The sequence below is a fragment of the Dioscorea cayenensis genome, chromosome 7 (genome assembly GCF_009730915.1).
Source record: "Dioscorea cayenensis subsp. rotundata cultivar TDr96_F1 chromosome 7, TDr96_F1_v2_PseudoChromosome.rev07_lg8_w22 25.fasta, whole genome shotgun sequence".
Lineage (NCBI taxonomy): Eukaryota > Viridiplantae > Streptophyta > Magnoliopsida > Dioscoreales > Dioscoreaceae > Dioscorea > Dioscorea cayenensis.
The window spans coordinates 14,919,313-14,939,681 of NC_052477.1; the positions used below are offsets into that span (position 1 = coordinate 14,919,313).

Consider the following 20,369-nt stretch of genomic DNA (forward strand, 5'->3'; position numbering starts at 1 on the left):
ATATAGTGCCACCACCCAACAAATGACTGGCAAAATCAATTTCATCCAACGACTCTCACGACCTGAGTAGGCTCTTTACGCCACCAATAATTCATCCCAACAACCCCCTTATGATGAAAAAATATTAAAAATTATTTATTTAAATTATTAACAAAACCTGTTATAATTAGTGAAAGTAAAAATAACATAGTAGAAGTGAGAAAAAATAAGTTATAATAAAAATTAATTGAAAATTATAAAGATTTGGATGTAAAATGTTTTTAATTTAAAAACTACAGGACCGCAATTTTTAAAAAAATAAGAACTTAATATTAAAAATATAATGGGACCCTTTGTTTTTTAAAAAATTAAATTTAAATATTAAAAAATGACAGTGGGACCCGCTAATTTAAAAAAAATAATAAAAAAATACAAAATACGCATTTCGGTAAATAGTTACAGAAATGTGTATTTTGGGAATTAATAAAAAAACAACATTATTTTAATAAATGCTAATGTGCTTTCTGGTCATTGATGTAATTATTACATGCCATTTTGTTGAATGCAATCACCCAGCTGCCATTTAGTAATTTAGAAAAAGAAAGTACGAATTAGAGGGGACAAAAACATATATTTTACACATTTAGAGGCCAAAAAAGTACGCAATATTGCAGAAAGAAGTCATACTTTTCATAATTAACTAGCCAAGCACAATTAAACATAACTTTAAAATCTGGGCCTCCGATCAAAGTTGGCTCGTCTTTATATACATTTGTTAAATGACAAAAAAATTGTTATTTTTATCATTCTGCTCTGTTTGTTGGGTGTCTTCCTTCTTCGGGAACTGCAAATGGCTACAAGAGCAGTGAGATATGCTGTGGTGAGTACTTGGGAGTTTTCTTCTTTTTTGTCGCCTATCAACTGTTTGTTTGATCGTTTGCCTCTGTGAACTTTAGTGTGCAATTTTGGATCTTTGGTTTCAGATGGTAATCCTGCAGCTGTATGTTTCTTAGAGGATGGACACCAAGTGGATGATGAGTGGATGCAATCTGTTGCCAAGGAGTTCAACATCTCTGAGACTGCTTTCTTGACCCGTGCTGTCTCTGATGACAGCCCGCGGTTTAATCTTCGGTGGTTCACTCCAGTCGATGAGGTTTGGTTGATTGATTTTGCTTTATGACGTTTTTTGTTTTTATGAAACAGAGCAAGCTTTCTATGGGTCCAAGTTGAATAAGCTTAGCAACATTTTTCTCATGAAAGATTATAAGAGTTTGCGTGTGTGTGCGCGCGCGTTATGGACATATGGTATAGGAAGACCAAAATGTTAGTAGTGGCAAAGAGCCAAACTTAAAAGAAGCAATGCTTGCTCTTGATTGTCTCAAGATAGTTTAGACTACCTTGAGCTTGGCTTGAACTTGAGTTAAGCACGATCCTAAGCACAAGATCTGCTCATTTTGATTTGAGCCAAACTTGAGAGTTTTACATTCAGGCAATTGAAAATTATTTATTTTTTTAAATGCTCTGGGGAAATTCAAAGTCAATTGAGCACAAGGGAAAGAATAAGTTCTAACCATCAGTACAAACCATGATCTGTGGTAGAAGAAGAATTATATAATGCATAGTATGTTTCATCTTATAATATATTCTCCATCAAACTGTTTTGAGCTGAGCTTAACCAGCCCAACTACCAGTCAGCTTGATACTAATCTCAAACGCCTGAGAAAGACAGAAGGGAGACCAGTTGAAAGAGGTGTAAATATATGAAATGTAAATGATGCTATATGTAAATGAGTGGAGAAAAAGAATTTTGTTAATTGATCCAAAAAAGTTCACTCTAGATGCTTGAGGTTTAATTCTTACTTAACAAACCAACCTAGATCCGTATATATTTGCCTTTGTTTTACAGAGTTATTGTTATGAAGTTTTGTTGCTAATTGATGAAGCATGGTTTTGTGACGAAAGCTATGTTTGGTATCTATTGTTTCATAATAAGAAAATTTTATTTGAAGTATAATTTTCTATTTCCTTATAAAGTTGCCTCTACTACAGACAATTTGACTATATTGCTAAATACTCATGTATTAATTTTTCAAGGAAGTTAGAGTTATAGTGATTGTGGAAAGATGACATGTCTGAGTCTTTTAGCTGCATTAGTGCATTAACTAAATTATATTGATTCCGTTGCAGGTTAATCTTTGTGGTCATGCAACTTTAGCTGCAGCACATTTTCTTTTATCATATGGCTTGGTAAAATGCGACGCCATTGAGTTTGCCACAAAATCTGGAATTTTGACTGCTACAAAAGTCTCTGGAATGAAGCAGTTAATTTTATCTAATGTCAAGGATGAACACTTTATTAAATGCAATGAAGAAAAAGAAAATTTCTCCATTGAGTTGAACTTTCCCGTGTGTAAGGTTGTCGAATGCGATTCTGGTGATATCCCATCTATTCCTGAAACTTTGAATGGTGCATCTGTGATCAATGTGCAGAAGCATGGCCCATCTGATGACCTCATTGTACTCCATTACCCATCTCTATCTTTGATTATGATTAGGACAATATCTGCAAATAGCTAATATTTTGTCACAACTTGTTTGTATTCCTCGTCTTGTTCTGGAATAATTATCCTGACCTGCTAGTTTGAGATTCAATTCTTAAGATGGATAACTAAATGGTTTCCACTCCAGGTGGAGGTCACTTCAGGACTTGATGTTGTTAACTTAAAACCAAAGTTTGATGAGATACGAAATTGTGCTGGAAGAGGGGTTATTGTAACAGGCCCTGCACCTCCTGGATCTGGATATGACATCTTCTCTCGCTTTTTTTGTCCCAAGTTGGGTATTAACGAGGTAATCCCTTCTAGTGAAGTGTTTTCATATCTTCTTTCCTTAATCTACGTTTGGTATCTTATAAGAAGCTTAAATTATTATATGGATCTTCATTTAGAAATCATTCAGATTTGAGAGTACCACAGTACAGCTAACTCAATGTTTTATTTCATTTTACTCATAAAATAATTAATAGGATCTCAAACGATCATAAAGTGTTGATGCATTTGTAAATTTACTCATTTGGACTAGTTTTGCCTGTGAAATTCCATTTCATTCCTAGAAGATTTATCATGGGCATCATTTACTTTTTTCTAGGTTAACTAATTGAAAATGTATAATATTTATTTGTGTCAATGTATAATATTTATTTGTGTCTATGGTTTTGCAAAAGCATATCATCCGTTACCTAGTGAAGTGATTTGATGTGCTTTATAATAGAAAAGTGTATATGCCATGTGGGAATGAAATTTCTTGGTTCATCATCTTAGAATGTGTTATTGTGTTATGTGATAAAACCAGAGGACCACTCAATCAAAATTTGAAAAAATGAAAAATAATGACAGAATTTTTCATTTCAAGTTAAATATATCGGAGGTTAATTATACAAAAGTTAGGTTTAGCACATGTATTAGTATGTGTCAAATCCAACAATATTAATCCTACTTTACTAAAACAAATAAATTAAAACAAATAAATTGTGTATGATGGTGAGAAGGGTTGAATTCATCAAGATTGGTAAAGCCTATTTTTTTTATGAAATTAATAAAATAAAGAAGGGGGGGTTTGAAGTTGAAGTCAAAATAAAGTAAATAAATAAGGATGCAAGTTAATGAAAGTTTGAGTATCCAACCGAAGGTATAATTTTAGTATTGATTTGTTAAATTGATCATTAATGCAAAGATAAACCCTTTTGATCCTGAATAAATTAGTTATGGTTATTAACCAGTTCTAACAACCTATCCCTCCTTACCTCGATAACCAAAATAAGCTCTTTGATTACTTTTTTTTTTTATGAATAAACAACCTCAAACAAACTTTTAGGATTTAATTTACTTATAGTATTAAATTTAGTGAAGGACCACCAATTCTAGCCAACAAATACACACGCTCGGTTTATTTAGACTAGATTATATATCCACACAACATGAGTAGAAAGCCTTGTATTGAACCCTGTCATTTCACCACTAATTATTAGAACAATTAAACAATTACAGATTTAATGTTCTAATTGGCAATGTATTATCTTCATACTTAAGCAAAAGGATTTTGTTTTCATAAGACAACAAAACAATATTTTTGATCAACTCAAATGATATATAAATATTAAAGAATTACAAGAATAAACAATTAGATCTCACAATTCTTGACGAATTAAACTTAAATCATCCTTTAACTAGAAAAGAAAGTTTAGTTGCACATAGTTCTAAAAACACAGGGAAGAGGAAGATGATAGATTGCTTGACTGTTGATTTGGCCTTTTCATCTGTTTTTCGTCATTTAAAGAATATATAAAAGTTCAAAAATATACTTATCTTCCTAATTCAAAAAAAAGAAAATCTAAAATCAAACCTAACTTTAGTGATCCTATCTTATCCTTTTGAGAAAAATCCTAAATAAAAATTCTAAATGGAATAAAATAAAGGATAACAGGGTTAACTACCATATTTTGAGCATCAACCACTTTTTTTTTGTACCAAGATGAGCGGATAGACAGCTAAGAAAGGTAGAGGCGTGCACAAGCCTCCATAGAGCAAGTAGGGGTAGGGTTCACGCACACATGGGCGTTGGAATAACCCGCAGACAATCACTACTCACGCTCCTAGAAATGTGCCATCACCTGTGATTCGAGCTTGCACCACTTGTGAAGGGTTCTAACAGGGACCCGGCTACCAATAGACCAGTTGGTCATTGGTGAAATTTGGCACTCGAGTTTAGGGATATTCTCGTCCCATAAGGCATGCTCACGCTTTAAGCTTAAGCATCTTTTTTTTTTTTTAGCTCTAATGGATCTTCATGAAGTCTTACGCCTTTCTTGTCAAACCTCAACTTTTAGTCTCACTTTGACTCAAAACTTCAATGTATTCTACAAAACACAAAATATAATTATAATGCATGGTTACAAGCATTTTATCAATTAAAACATAGAGAATTGACATGAAATATGTATATATTATCCATGCTATCATTTAGGTGCGTAGAAAGATATAACATGTGGAAGTATTGGTAGATGGAAAAAGGTGTAGCAGAATAGATTGAGTTTTATATAATTATAGAGTTCAGCCATAGCTGAAATGCTCAGATAATATACATTTTTTTCGCAAAATTCCTTTCCACCTTAACATTTCAATTAAATCTAATGTATTTTTCTAATACTGATAAATTGTTTGTTTTCTAAGATTGTGCTAGAGGAAGAACTGATATTTCTGATCAGTGAATGACTTCAATGTCCATTTGTAGTTGCATATATATCTTGACCTCTTTTGCGTCAGATCACATTGTAAAGTTTGCAGGGTTATGCATATGATTTCCAACAAAGTGCCTTTCCATCTTTGTTAAAGCAATAAAATATATGTATATATATATATATTCAAATTGATTTAGCAATATATGGCTTAATAACCAATGCATGTAATGGCTGTGTTTACCTTTCATCCGTTACTCATATTGGTTATCAAGCAGTAATGGGAGGGCAATAACCAGCTTATTTTAGACTTCGCTTATCTCACTCCAAAGTTCACCTCTGAATAAAGCTCTGCGCATTGCTACATAAATTCTTTTATCTAGGATCGATTTATTTTCATGACACATTTTTGTAATCTAGAAAGGGAATATAATAATTGCAATGAATTTTCTTCTCAAGTTCCTACCTTAATATTGGCTTGTTGTTGGTAACCGTAAGTAATATCCACATTCAGTTATTTCTTCACAATTGACTTTAATAAAATCAGTCGATCAATTTATTTGTTTATTTATTTATTCCTTTCAGGATCCTGTCTGTGGGAGTGCACATTGTGCCTTAGCACCTTATTGGAGCAAAAAGCTTGGAAAGAACAACCTAATTGCATACATGGTAGATTTTGTTTCAACCCTCTAAATAAAATTCTGCCCTAAAATTTCAAATTAATGTGAAAGTAAAACTAACCGGTAAAAAAACTAAAGCAAAGACTTAAGAAACAGATTAGTTTAATAATATGTTTAATTTGTTTTCCTTTCTTTAGGCTTCTCCGAGGGGTGGAAGGTTGGACCTTACATTGGACGAAAATGCCAAACGTGTTTACATCCGAGGAAAAGCTGTGGTTGTCATGGAAGGCTCTCTACTAGCTTAGTTTTCGATTTTCTTTGCCCTCAACATTTTTCTCTCTATATTTCAGAGGGCAAAACATGTCATTTGACAAACCTTGCAGGGATTTTAGTCTAATGAAATGTTGTACATTTTTCTGCTTTTCAGCGTGAATGCAGAGGATGCTATTTAAACCTTGGATGTATGGAACAAGCATAGATTGTAATGCTATTGGCAAGCTACAATGGAAACCATTGTGATTGTTTTTCATATATTAGATGTTTACGTCACACAAATTAATTAGGTGGTGTTTGTTTAATCGTAATTGAGAGTTTTAGGTAATTTTAGTTATTAGAACTTGTATTTTTAGTTCGTACAATTTATTGATGGTAAGATGATGTGATTTAAGTTATCAAATTCATGATACTTCTCGCATTTTGGTTCATGGTTTAGAGCCGGTGGGATCAATTTATTTAACTCATTTAATTGGTACGTCATTGGTACGTCATTGATATATTTATATATAGTTAAAATAAAGATAGTGCTCCCTCCGTTCTTTTTTACTTGTCACGTTTTGAAATTTTTTTTTGTTTTTTTTATTTGTCACATTAGAAATTTTGTGCAGCATGAAATCAAATTTACTTTTTTATTTAATGTACTTGTACAATTTTCAATAAATCATAATCAACTAAGTATTAAATTATATACTTCACTTAGAGGAGTTTTAAATAGGGGTAGTTTTGGAAAGTAATAATTTTTTTTTTTATAAAATATAGGTAACTAACTAACTTCAATCAACTTTTTTTAATTGGTGTAAATTAGATAAATGTGACAAGTAAAAAGGAACGAGGAAGTAGATATAATATTTTAATGGTTTGTGTTTCCATGTATACATCCACGTTGAAATGTTGAGATACATACCTCATTTAGATATATTGAATTTTTTTTTCTATCCATTGAATATACTTGAATACTATTTTTTGAGATCTCTATAATGCAAGATTAGTGTCTTGATCAGATTGTTGCTATAGTTTTAACTCCTAAAATAGCTGAGTGATAGTTTATTTAAGTTTCAAGTGTAATATTGAGGGGTCGACTCTATTTCAACGCATTGGTAAATTTTTGTGGCTATCCACACTTATCAAATAATAATAATAATAATAATAATAATAATAATAATCTTTTTCTTTAACATAAAAAGGGCATCTTGTCTAGAAATGTCTTTGTATTATTAACTTAGTTAATATTTTTCTATTATTATGGGATAGCAAATTTTATTTATCTATTTATATACTCTCAAATATCTTTGTTAAAAATTGCACATGTATTTTTTTAAATATAAATTTAATGCATAATCTTTTGTCTCCATTTTTTCGGGACTTGTGGTTAAGTTGTGAATAAAATTTGATTCTTGACCTTTCGACTTGGGAGAAAAATGAAATACTAATTACTTTTATTATTGGGGTGCTATATTACAAACATTTTCAGATAATTTTTTTTAGTATAATTCCTTAAATAGATTTCTCAATCTCTTTTTTGACGATTGTTACATCTGTTTGGGATTAATGACCTGAAGACATATGGTATGATAATATGATGTGGCACATTGTCAACCGATGATGTGGCGACATGTATCATGCCTTTTTTGGGGTGCTACGTCATGCCACTTTAGCAACCCCAAATAGGACAGAAAAGGGAGGGTTACAATTTAAAATAGAGGAACTAAAATGATATGTTTGGAAAAATATAGGACTACTTAAGGAATTACACCTATTTTTTCCCATATTGTATGGAATTGCATTCTTCCTAGATTGTGTCTTGACTACTTGGATGGGAACAAGACTTTGTTAAATATTGTGTATCTTTAGGGGTAAGTACAATTTTCACTAATTGCAAAGTGAATGAGTCACCACGTCAGAGGGGTTTACAAGAAAGGAGTTAATATCTCAATCTTTTGTGCCTTCACACTGCGTGAGTTGAAATTTGAACTTCCTTCTCATTAAAGACATGAAAACCATATGTATAGGACTCAATGCCAATAAACCAAGAAGTTATTGAACAATTAAGCTCATTTTCCTCCTATATGATTGTTTGTGTGTTTTCAACTACTTTGGGAATTCCTTTCCCTCCTATATAATTCGGAATGCTTTTTGGCTAATTTGGAAAAATTATGTGTTTGGCTTCTTGAGGAAACCATATAACTTTATTCATCATCTTTATAAGCACACACTCTTTGATCCATGCAATTCCTATCTTCTTTATGGCTAGAAAGATGCCTTTCTCCATCCTTTCCAAATTTAAGAATTTGATTATGTTATGGTTATTGATGGTCCTTACCATAGGAGGTCATTTCTGGTTGATCTGTGTCTCATATTGTTTTAATCATATAATCTAATGTTTATAATATCTCCTTGATCATAGAGATGGAGGCCATGTTTGAGTGGACTATGTTGATGCATCTATAGATTATGGCTTCTCATCTTTGCTTATTCTTGTTAACTGCTAAAATCTAGCAAACTTGGTTATGTCAAACGGTGGCGGGCGAGTTGTCATTATGAACTTCTTATTGCACAATGTAATCATTCATTTTATCATCTTCAAGATTGGTTATCTCCGAATCTGTTTTTATGAAGAGATTGTTGTAGCAAACCATTTAGCACAATTAGTCCAATGCCATTTTACATAAACTAATTACTTTTTAGGTCTATTTGTAGACATGGCCACGGTTTATGAATAGACCATTCCAATTCCTAAACCACCGGTTTCGGTTCAAAGAAACCTTGAACTGGAACCGAACCGCCTAAGCAAGGTTCTTGGCGGTTCATTCTGGTTCCGGTTATGGTGGTTCGGTTCAAAGGTTCCATTTTATTTTTTTTTTGAATTTTAGTTTTTTTAAACTAAATAATCCAATATTTCAAATTAAAATGAACACAAAGATTCTAGGGTTTGAACTTAATTATATTAAGTTGGGTGCGTATCCTCTCAAGGAGTCAAAGCCCATGTAGTTCTTTTATTTTTATTATACACATTTCTCATATTTCCGTAATGACTAATTGCTTGTTTCATCGTTGAAGGAGTTAGAACTTGAAGCCATAGTTGTTGTATCAAAGCCATCATTTCCCCACTCATTTGATCATGATGAGTGTATAAGGTTATCTTGATTTCGTAGTATAGCTCTTTCCCAATCATCAAGGCAAGTTTGTGCTTCCAATGATTTTGCACCTAACCTTGATCGTTCTTCATCTAAAACGTTACCTCTATTATAAATGGCCTATAGCAGTGGAAAAATCCACCCCTATAGATGTTAAATCTGCCACTACGGGTCATAACGGCTAATTTAAATTGGCCACTAAAACATCCGTCGTAACAGGGTTTGCAGGGAAAGGTACAGTTTTAGCGGTTGGAAAAATCCGCTGCTATATGTCTACAAAGGCGGAAAAATCCACCGCTGTAGGTCCAACATCAGCTATAACTTTTTCCCTATGACTGCTTGCTTCATATATTCATATATTTTTCCCCCACAATAATAATTAAATTTTTACTAATAGTTGTTATGCATATTATTAAAAATCAACAACAACATTTATAATTGTAATATCCATACACAACTAAAAATTTGTAAAGAAAATCATTATTAAAATTAATAATATTTATATATAGAAAGTATACAAAAACTCATAATTTGTATTTAGAAAGACATCTCCACAAAGCAAGAAAATATTTCAAAGCACCAATTCCAAACTTCAGAGAAAGGTTTTCCTCTATCTTTCATGAGTTGGTAAAGATTGCATTCCAAAACCCTCTGCTAATTAACACTTGATAAGCATAGAAAAAAAGCCATGTGAATAAGGACAAAATTATCCAAAAATCATAATGGAGAAATAACAATCCAAGAACCAAAGGCTTACCTGGGATTACAATATCACCAAGCCCAAGTATAGAGAATGGCCGTTCGGGATTTGATGTTGGAAATAAGAGCTACAAGAGGTGAGTTCAAGTTATTCGTACAATAGTGATCTCTTGGTCATAAAACACAAATGAAAGTGTAGACAAAGAGCTAACCTAGCTTGATACATGCATCAAAAGATTTAGCAACATTATCCATTATTGGAGTAAACAATACCCACAAGATATCATATATGAAAAGTCCTCCCTTAGATTATTAAATATAGAAAGCATGAAGGATTCATGAAATATTTGTATAGCAAGTAAAATATAGATTATCCTATCTAGATCACAAATAAAGTATCAGCAGATAATTCATCAAACTAGAAATAAGTCTTCAGGCATATAGAGATGCTTTTTGGAGAGGACATCAACATATGTCACATTGAGTGTGTACTACTGTTAATCATGCAGATACAATGCAACATAATAATATCTACTCATGAAACTCGTGCCCAGGTAAAGTTCAAAAAATGAAATGTGATCTAACACCAAATTTTTTTTAAGATAATAAAGAAAGATCATAAACTCAAAAGATAAGACAAACAAAGCCAATGACATCAAAACCAGCATGAAATGGAAGCATGCCCTACTAGGCAACAAAAAGTGCATGTCTCAACAAAAAAAACATGTAAGCCAATGATATTCCCCTTACTAGGAGAATGCCACCAATTGTGAATGAGCCTAATGACAACATCTCAATTCCCTGCAAAGTAGATAAGCAATGACTTTTGTTATATAATCATTCCAAAAATAATCATACTTACATATAAATTTTTAAAGATAATTGAGATAACAATAAGATCAATAGGAAAAATCCATTTTCATATTCTCTATGATGCATTGGCAGTATTCAATGGTGGAAACAAGGCACTTTGAAATAGATCCACAACCATTAGTTATCGCCAATTGAATTTGTCATTTAAAATACAAACCAGACCTGAATGCAGAATGCAATCCCCAATATGTTATTTGCAATCCAATGCTTTTGTGAAGCATACCACACACAGAAAAATATCCCAGGAATTGCAACAACAACCTGAGACTTGGTGAACTCCATAGAAGCAGCTGCATGAAAGCCATAATAAATCCAACTTGATTCCAAAACAAGGATTCCAGGAAAGATAGCCTTTTTTTTTAATTACATGCTCGTTAAGTTTTTGGCACAATTACACCATAACATTTCTTTAACAGTGTATATGAGGGCAGGTGGGAATTGTGAATTGTGTTTGTTGAGTCTTCAATTAAATGAATTGCATAATAATTTATTAACATACAAAGATGAATGTACAACATATATTTTTGTTGCTGGTCATAGTGATAAAAATAAGAAAATGGCATGGTTGCCAACAAAAGATGTTCCTGACTTATAAATACAGTAGCTTTAGTGTGAAATAATTTTCAGATGTAATGGATACAACCACAAAATATGAAAGGTTTATTATACTATTTAAAAACTGGAGAAGCATAATTAGGGAAAATGATATAATGAATGCAAATTAATACATTGAAAAATGATCAACAACAAATGGGAGATAGCCATACAAAAGGAGAAGACCACATGCCAAATAAAATACAATGGGAGTCTCATATGACTTGGAACTAATACTAAACTATGCGATTATGCTAACGTAAATTAGAATATATTTATAGATCAAACTTTTGAGTTGTTAATAAAATATAAATATATATATTATAAGTTATATATATATGGTTGTCCTTACAAGTTTCTGAATAAGCATGGTTGAGTTGTTAGTAACATATATATCTATTATTAGTTACATATATACATATATATATATATATATATTAACAGTCAAGAGTTATATACTATTCTCACAATCACATCTGCTAAGAAATTGCAAAATAGAACTATTGTTGCCCGGATACAACAGTGAATTTATTGGGACCTTGAACTTGTAGAATTTTGAACTTGGAGGTTGAACAAAAGGGGTTGGAGTCTCTTCCCTCTTCAGATGCCAAGACCTGTAATAGTGTGGGAAATATTCCCCACAAACACTCCGATGGCTAAGTCAGTGGAGAATAAATGTTGGTCTCCCTTGGATGTCTGACCGAAAAGCCTCCCCTTATTTAAATGAGGGAGGCTATTTATAGATGTATGATTAACAATTACTTAAATGCTTTACGTGTTCGAGACCGTAGGTGTGATGTGAGATTGCGGATGTGATGTGAGATAGTGGGGTATTACGTTGTTAATGGAAGTTTGACTTAGTCTACATCATTTGCTCCCCACTTTTATCTTTAGGTGAGAACCCTAAAGATGGGGGTAGGTCTTTTTCTGCTTCAAACTTCTTCTAAACTTATTATGATAATAATAATAATAATATTTGAATTTATCCATGGATAAAATATAACTAATTTAAATTTATCTCTATCTAGATAATATGGCTGGATAAAGCTCTAATATGCTTGAATTTATCTTTATCGTTAGATAAAGATTTATCCTTTTCTTGTTGAGTTCAACTCAAATTTAAACTCTTATCTTTCGACCTCTATATAAGGAAGTCTCCACCCCACTATTAGAATCACACAGCCTTCATTGAGTTAAAGATTTTTAGCATTGCAGTTGAGTTAAAGTATTTTCAGGCATTCTTCCCATGGTTATTAAAAATTTTTGCAAGTCACTTCGTATCTCTGTAGTTTGGAGGTATTATTATTATTAATTAATTAATTAATTAGTTAATTTCTTTTTCCTTTCTTCTGCTGACCGCATCCGAAAGATTTTTATTTACTTAATTATATATTAATTAATTAATTAATATAATAATATATATATATATATGCATATCTTTTGTTTCTTTTGTAATGATTATTTATGTTTTCCTTATTTAGGGCTTAATGATGAGATGTCAACTTTCAATAAAAGTGATTATTTATATATTCTTTATTTAGAGCTTAATATTTTGTTGTTACTTCAACTTGTTATTAGCTTGGCATCATATGTGTGGAAAATATTTATTATCGACCTTCTTTTGTAGGAATATCTTGACTTTTCTTGCTCATATGAGCTTTGGTGTTATCTCTTTCGATGTGTAGACCACACAACAAGCTTTTCTCATATGAGCTTTCATTCTCTATAAAAATGAATGTTTAAGGTATGAACCTTTTATAGAAGATTAGGTTCTTAAGATTTGTACTTTCATTCCCCCGTAGAATGAAAATCTAAAGTACTAACCGTTTATCTCTTCCCTTATGGAAGATCAAGTTCTTAAGATGTATACTTTCATTCCCTCGTAGAATGAGTTTAAGGTGTGAACCATTCATCTCTTCCTTTATAGAAGATCAGGTTCTTAAGATGTGTACTTTCATTCCCCGTAGAATGAAATTTTAAAATGCGAACCATTCATCTCTTCCCTCATAGAAGATCAGGTTCTTAAGAGGTGCACTTTCATTCCTTCGTAGAATGAAAGTTTAAGGTGTGAACCGTTCATCTCATCCTTTATAGAAGATCAACTTCTTAAGATATCCACTTTCATTCCCCCGTAGAATGAAAGTTTAAAGTGTGAATCATTCATTTCTTCCTTCATAGAAGATCAGGTTCTTAAGACGTTCACTTTCATTCTCTCGTAGAATGAAAGTTTAATGTGTGAACCGTTCATTTCTTCCCTCATAGAAGATCAGGTTCTTAAGATGTGCATTTTCATTCCCTCGCAGAATGAAAGTTTAACGTGTGAACCATTCAGTTCTTCCCTCATAGAAGATCAGGTTCTTAAGATGTAGATCTTCATTACTAAGGATTTGAAGTAAGGCCACACCATACTTGTTCTTGAAAACTTGTTGGCATGAAAAAGTAAAACACACGATAATTACGTGGAAAACCCCAATAAAGGGGAAAAAAACCATGAGACCGTAACTACAGTGCCATTTATTTCTATTGATTTATAACATACAATTTACAAAGTGTACATGCTCTAAAAATAGAGCTTCAGATGATTAGTGTTCCAAGTCTTTTGAATCTTTTTTCCTTCCAAGGATTCTAGCTTGCATGTTGCTGGTCCAATCATTCTTTTCAGCCGTTAGGGTCTTTCCCAATTTGGGCAGAGCTTACCTTCTTCTATAAGAGTATTTGTGATAGACATTTTTCTCAGCATAAGATCACTTACAACAATAAGTCGTTCTTTCACCTTTGAGTTGTAGTAACAAGCCACCCTTTGTTGATAAGCTGCTAAACATATATAGCCTTGATCTCTTTTTTCATCTAGGAGGTCTTAATTATTTCTAAGGGCTTCCGAGTTGCCTTCTTCATGAAATTTAACCATTCTTGGAGAAGCTGCCTCAATTTTTACTAGGATGAAAGCCTCTATTCCGTAGGTAAGATTGGAAGTGTTTCTCTTGTTGAGGCCTTACTAGTTGTCCTATACGCCCAAAGGATTGGTCGAAGCTCTTTTGCCCATGCTCATTTTGCCTTGTCTAAATGCATTTTTAGACCTTCTAAGATAGTTCAATTGCTTCTTTCAGCTTGTCTATTAGCTTGGGGGTATACTACAAAAGCAAAGCTAAGTTGAATATGGAGCTTTTCACAAAAGTCCTTAAATGAGTCACAATCAAACTGCTTTCCTCGATCTGTGATTAATATTATGGGAAGTCCAAACTGACAAATAATGTCTTTCTAAACCATAATTTCTATCTTTTTGCTCGTTATTGCTGCCAATGGTTCTGCTTCGACCGATTTGGTGAAGTAATCAGTTACCACTATTAAGAATTTTTTTCCTCCAGTTGCTTGGGGGAAAGGTCCCAAGAGATCTAATCCCCATTTAGCAAATTGGGTTGGTTCAATATCACTTTTGAATATTGAGGTAGGAGCACTTTGGATAGGTGCGAACCTTTGGAATTTATCACATTTCTTTACCTTCCTTGAAGCATTATCTCTCAGGGTAGGCCAATAAAATCCTGCACGCAAGACTTTGGCTGCTAAGGCTCTCGCTCCCATATGTTGTCCACATATCCCTTCATGGACTTCAGCTAATGCATATTCTGCATCTTGTTTATGGAGGTACCTCAAAAGTGGCATGGAAAACCCCTTCTTATATAGCACATCAATTATCAGAGTGAAACGAGCTGCTCTCATCTTTAATTTTTTAGCTTCCAGCGTGTTTGAAGGTAGCTCCCCATCTTTTAAGAATTTCTTAAAGGGTATTCTCCAATCATTTCCATCTTCAATGTTTGCTATATTCTTCTCTTCAATACTTGGCCTTTGAAGTTCTTCAAGATGTACAATCCTTCCCTTTGTTTCCATCGATGAGGCCAATTTGGACAAAGGGTCCGCATGACTATTTGAATTCCTATTAACTTGTAACAATTGGAATTCTTCAAACTCCTAAGACAAGGCTTTAACTTGTGAAGGTATTGGTGTATGATTGGTTTTTTTGCTTCATATTCTCAATGAAACTATTGAACCACCAATTGTAAATCATTATGTGCCATCAATCTTTTCACCAGTTGTTGCTTGGCTAAGCTCATTCCTGTTATGAGTGCTTCATACTTTTCAATGTTGTTTGAGCTTAAAAAGGCAAAGCGTAATGAATAATCTAGTACATCTCCTTCAGGAGAGATCAAAACTGCCCCAGCTCCGTTCCCCGATGAACTTGATGCTCTATCTACAAATATCTTCCATATGTGTTCATCTGCTTTGTTTAGCTCCTCTTCTCCAGTGTAGCCTATTATGAAATCAGCTAAAGCTTAACCTCTGATTGCTTGTCTAGGTTCAAAGAAGATATCATACTCTCCTAGTTCAATCGCCCACTTTGTAAGTCTTCCATAACATTTTGGTCTTTGTAATATTTGATGTAAAGGTTGATTAGTTAAGACCACTATAGGATGAGCTTCAAAGTAGGGTCTTAATTTTCTAGAAGTCATCATAAGTGATAATGTTATCCTTTCAGCAAAAGGGTATCGAGATTCCACACCTTGAAGTACTTTGATGATGTACACTAGTTTATCCACTTTTTCTTCCTTCCTCAATAAGACTGCACTTAAAGCCATCTTGCTAACACCCAAATATACAAATAATGGCTCTTTAGGCTCAAGTCTAGTCAACAGAGGCATCTGCTTCAAGGATACTTTTAGTTCTTCAAAAGCCTTGTCACATTCTAAAGTCCATTCAAGACTCTTCCCACCTCTTAATGTCTTAAAGAAGGGAAGGATCCTTTCAGCTGACTTTAAAAGGGACCTGTTTAGGGCTGTTATTCTTCTAGTTAAGTGTTGCATCTCTTTCATAAATGATGGAGATCTCATCTCTAGTGTGGCAAAAACCTTGTCTGGGTTAGCTTCTATCCCTTTTTTAGTTATCATGTAACCAAGGAATTTTCCATATTAAACCCTAAACGTACATTTGTTGGGGTTAAGCCTCATATCATATTTCCTTAATACGTCAAAGACTTGGTTGATTTTTCTGCATGAGATTTACCTATCTTGCTCTTGACAATCATATCATCGACGTAAGCTTCTATAGTGTCACCCAAAAGGTGTTTGAATACCTTGTTCACCACTCTTTAATAGGTTGCTCCTGCATTTTTTAGTACAAAAGGCATTACTTTGTAAAAATATGTCCCTTTCTCAGTTATAAAAGCAGTCTTTTATTTGTGTGAGGGATTCATCTTTATCTGATGATATCCTAATAAAACATCCATGAAGCTTAGCAACTCATAGCCTGAGATCTCATCCACCAACTTGTCAATTCTTGGTAAAGGATATGAATCTTTTGGAAAAGCTTTGTTAAGATTAGTAAAGTCTACGCATACTCTCCATTTCCTATTTGATTTCTTCACCATTAAAACATTGGCAAGCCATTCTGGGTATTGAACCTCCTCAATGAAATCAGCTCGAATTAGTTTATCTACCTCTTCTTCTAGAGCATGTTGTTTTTTAGGTGCCATATTCCTTTTTTTTCCTGCTTAATTGGCTTTATACTTAGGTCCACATTCAAGTGATGAGAAATTACCTCTAAACTAATGCCTGCCATATCAGCTGGTGTCCACGTGAATATGTCCAGGTTCTTTTTTAGGCAAGCGACCACTTCTCTTTTTACTTCTTCGGTCATTCCACTTCCTAAGTAAGTGACCTTATCTAGATCATCATCCTTTAACCTCACGAGCCATACTTTTTCTACAGGCTTTGGCTTATCAGCTGAGTCTTCTGAGATTGCCAAGGTTTCATCCCTTAACAATTGTTTCTCTTTGATGAAAGATATATAATAGCTATGAGCTTTCTTTTGATCTCCTCTTACTTGTCTTATTCCTCCTGAGGTTAAAAACTTCATTAACAAATAGCTTGAAGAAAACACGGCTGTCATGTCATTAAGCAAAGGCCTTCCGAGGATTGTATTGTAAGCTGGTGACATGGACCTGATTATTATAAAATTTTTCATTCTTGTAAAGTGACGTGGTTCCTCAGTGAGCATGATCGACAATTGGATTGATCCTATGATAGAAACTGATTCTCCGGAGAAGCTAAATAGTAGGGATGACACCTACTTCAATCTATCATATGATAAATTCATCTTCTCAAAACAGTTCCAATAGATAAGGTTTACAGAGCTCCCATTATCAATGAGAATTCTCTCTACTGGGAACTTCATAATAGTTGCTGAAATAACCATTGCATCATGAGGCATGACTACATCTCCTTGATCTTCGAAAGTAAAAGTAATAGGTTCTTCATTCTCTTGAGTTTTCATGATGTTATTAACTTCATAGGCTTACCTTGCATAAGCCTTTCTTGATGAAGAGGTCTCACCTACTAAGGTTTCACCCCCAATGATAACATGTATTGCTGGATGAGATAGCTTATTGTCTCAAGTGGGGGTTTTCTCCCTCGTCTTGGAGTCCTTTTTATCATTCATCCCCTTGTTATCTTCATATCTTTCCTTTTTTTAGTAAGATGGTTTCTTGTTTCTCCATGCTTCCGAGTAGAAAAATCTGTTAAGCTTACCTTGGTGCACTGGAGATTCGATCTCATTCATAAGTTATCTACAATCTATTAGTTGAGTGTCCATGGGTTTTGTGAAACCTACACTATGCGTCTGTAAACTTGTCCATCGTCTTGTTTGCCTTAGGAGGAAAGGCAAGAAGTCCAAATCCTTCTATACTTGCCAAGATAGTGAACGTGCTGGGTTCAAAGGTGTGAAGTTCTCAAATTTGAGTTTTGGAACTTTTCTGTGTTCATTTCCCCTTCCAGTCTTTCTCCTTTCATCATTTATTTCATCTCTATCTTTTTTTTTCCAGCATTGATGTGCCTCATGACATCCTCCGAAAGGATAAGTTTATTAGCCTGATTAAACAAATCTCCAAGAGTAAGGAGTTGATCTAGGAAAAGGGATTTTTGAAAATCTCTTAATCTTGTCCCTTAAAGCATTCCTGATACTGCCACTGTGGCTTGAAGATTCTATACTTCAAAGGTAGCGGCATGGAATCTTTCAACATAGTCCTTCAGCCTCTCTTTCTCTTCTTGTTTAATGGTCAAAAGGTATAAAGCGCCCTTCTTTCTTCTAGCATTAATGAGGAATGCATCTATAAATTCCTTCCTCAATTGATTGAAGTTTGAAATTGATCTTTCCTTCAGATTATTAAACCATATACGTGCATGCTCAGTTAAAGTAAGCGGGAATGATCTGCATATGATCATGTCCTCCCATACATGAAGAAGCATCACCGCCTCGTAGTTTTGCATATATGGTCATAAGGGTCACCCTTCGAGAATAAGTTGTTAGCTGTGGCATATTGAATTTTTTGGGTAGGGACTTTACCATGATTTCCTAGATAAAAGGAACCTTACTTATTTGTGGTGTTTCCTCAGTGGAAACCAGCTTCTTTTATTCCAAAACATGTTCAATCATCTTTTTTAGATCAGCTGCCTCCTTTATGCTAAAGGTAGATTCCTCTGTATCTCTCTCAAATGCTCTTTATTCTCCTTTGTAGGTGCTTTCTACCACCTCTTGGATGTTTTCTGCATTTTTTTCGGCTAGTGAAGGTTCAACCCTATCTTGGTTATGAGGATGTGGATCACCTTTCTCTTATTGTCCCATAGCTTGCCTTTCCCAAAGATATAGGCTGGATGGGAGTGTTTCTTGAGGTAGAGCTTGTTGGACAAAGAGCATTAAATCATCCAACTTTTAGTTGTTTTCATCAAACTTCTTTTTAAGAGCTTCATATTCACTTAAAGGAATTGTTGGCATTGTATCTCTTGAGGGCTTAGGTGGAACATCTAATTGTTCTTGAAGGTTCTCACTTTTAGGAATCATTTCATCTTGAGTAGTAGACATCTGAGAGTGTAATGTCTGGGGCTTCTTTGGGGGCATTAGTCTAGATTGAAGAGACTACACAAAGGTAACCTTGTGTGATGGCCTTTTTGATCGAGTTCCCATAGACGGCCCCAATTGTTGTTGCCTGGATACAATAGTGAATTTATTGGGGACCTTGAACTTATAAAACTTTAAACTTGAAGATTGAACAAAAGTTAGAGTTTTTTCCTTCTTTAGATGCCAAGATCTGTAACAGTGTGGGAAATATTCCCCACAAACACTCCGATGGCTAAGTCAGTGGAGAATAAATGCTGGTCTTCCTTTGATGTCTCACTGAAAAAGCCTTCCTTAGTTTAAATGAGGGAGGCTATTTATAGATGTATGATTAACAGTTAAGTAATCGCTTTACGTGTTCGAGATCATGGTTGTGATGTGAGATAGCGGGTGTGATGTGAGATAGTGGGGTATTATGTGGTTAATGGAAGTTTGACTTAGTCTACATCAAGAACCAATGACAAAAATAAACTATATAAAGCTTGCAAAGATTAAGTACCTGGAACACCATTACATTTTGATATAGTGATTTTCCCTAAAAAGGTATCTAATCCACCTTTAAAGAGTGAGCCTTCCCTGTTAACATGAAAAGAAATGCTTTGAGCATCCGCTTAGACTGTTCAGTGGTTGGTAGTCATAACCCATGATAAGAGGGTTGGAAATATAGAAATCGATTATTACTGTTAACATCGAAAGAAATGCTTTGAGAAAGAAATGCTCTGAGAAATGCTTTGAGCATCTATCCTCTGGCTGAAATCAATCTTTTGATCCACATGGTGGATGTAAATCTTGAGAACAATCAATAACAATAACAATAATAATATCCTCTAGCTGAAATCAATATTTTGATCCACACGGTGGATGTAAATCTTTTGATCCACTCAGTTGCATTTTAGAGAAATTACAGAGCCAACATTCAAAAAAATAAAATGACATATATGCAAGGTAGGTTCCCAAAATCCAATTTTTCCCATAAAAACTAGGTGAAAGAAAAGATGCAACTTCATAATTGGTTGAGCT

At 33.7% G+C, this 20,369-nt stretch overlaps 1 protein-coding gene across 1 annotated transcript; it reads left to right on the forward strand.

Moving 5' to 3' along the window:
- The first annotated feature begins 703 nt into the window (after window positions 1–703).
- Window positions 704–6,361, forward strand: LOC120264854 (uncharacterized isomerase BH0283-like). The gene is made up of 6 exons (XM_039272721.1): window positions 704–859; window positions 963–1,132; window positions 2,167–2,496; window positions 2,668–2,829; window positions 5,798–5,881; window positions 6,030–6,361. Exons 2-6 carry the CDS (start codon window positions 1,022–1,024, stop codon window positions 6,135–6,137), a joined length of 795 nt encoding a protein of 264 aa, XP_039128655.1. The 5' UTR covers window positions 704–859; window positions 963–1,021; the 3' UTR covers window positions 6,138–6,361.
- The last annotated feature ends 14,008 nt before the right edge of the window (window positions 6,362–20,369 follow it).

Excerpts from the sequence above, each read along its gene's own strand:
- LOC120264854 (XM_039272721.1), top strand. The coding sequence starts at position 1,022 with ATGCAATCTGTTGCCAAGGAGTTCAACATCTCTGAGACTGCTTTCTTG. Across the intron at positions 1,133-2,166 it reads GGTTCACTCCAGTCGATGAG|GTTAATCTTTGTGGTCATGC; the intron begins GTTTGGTTGATT and ends ATTCCGTTGCAG. Across the intron at positions 2,497-2,667 it reads GCCCATCTGATGACCTCATT|GTGGAGGTCACTTCAGGACT; the intron begins GTACTCCATTAC and ends TTTCCACTCCAG.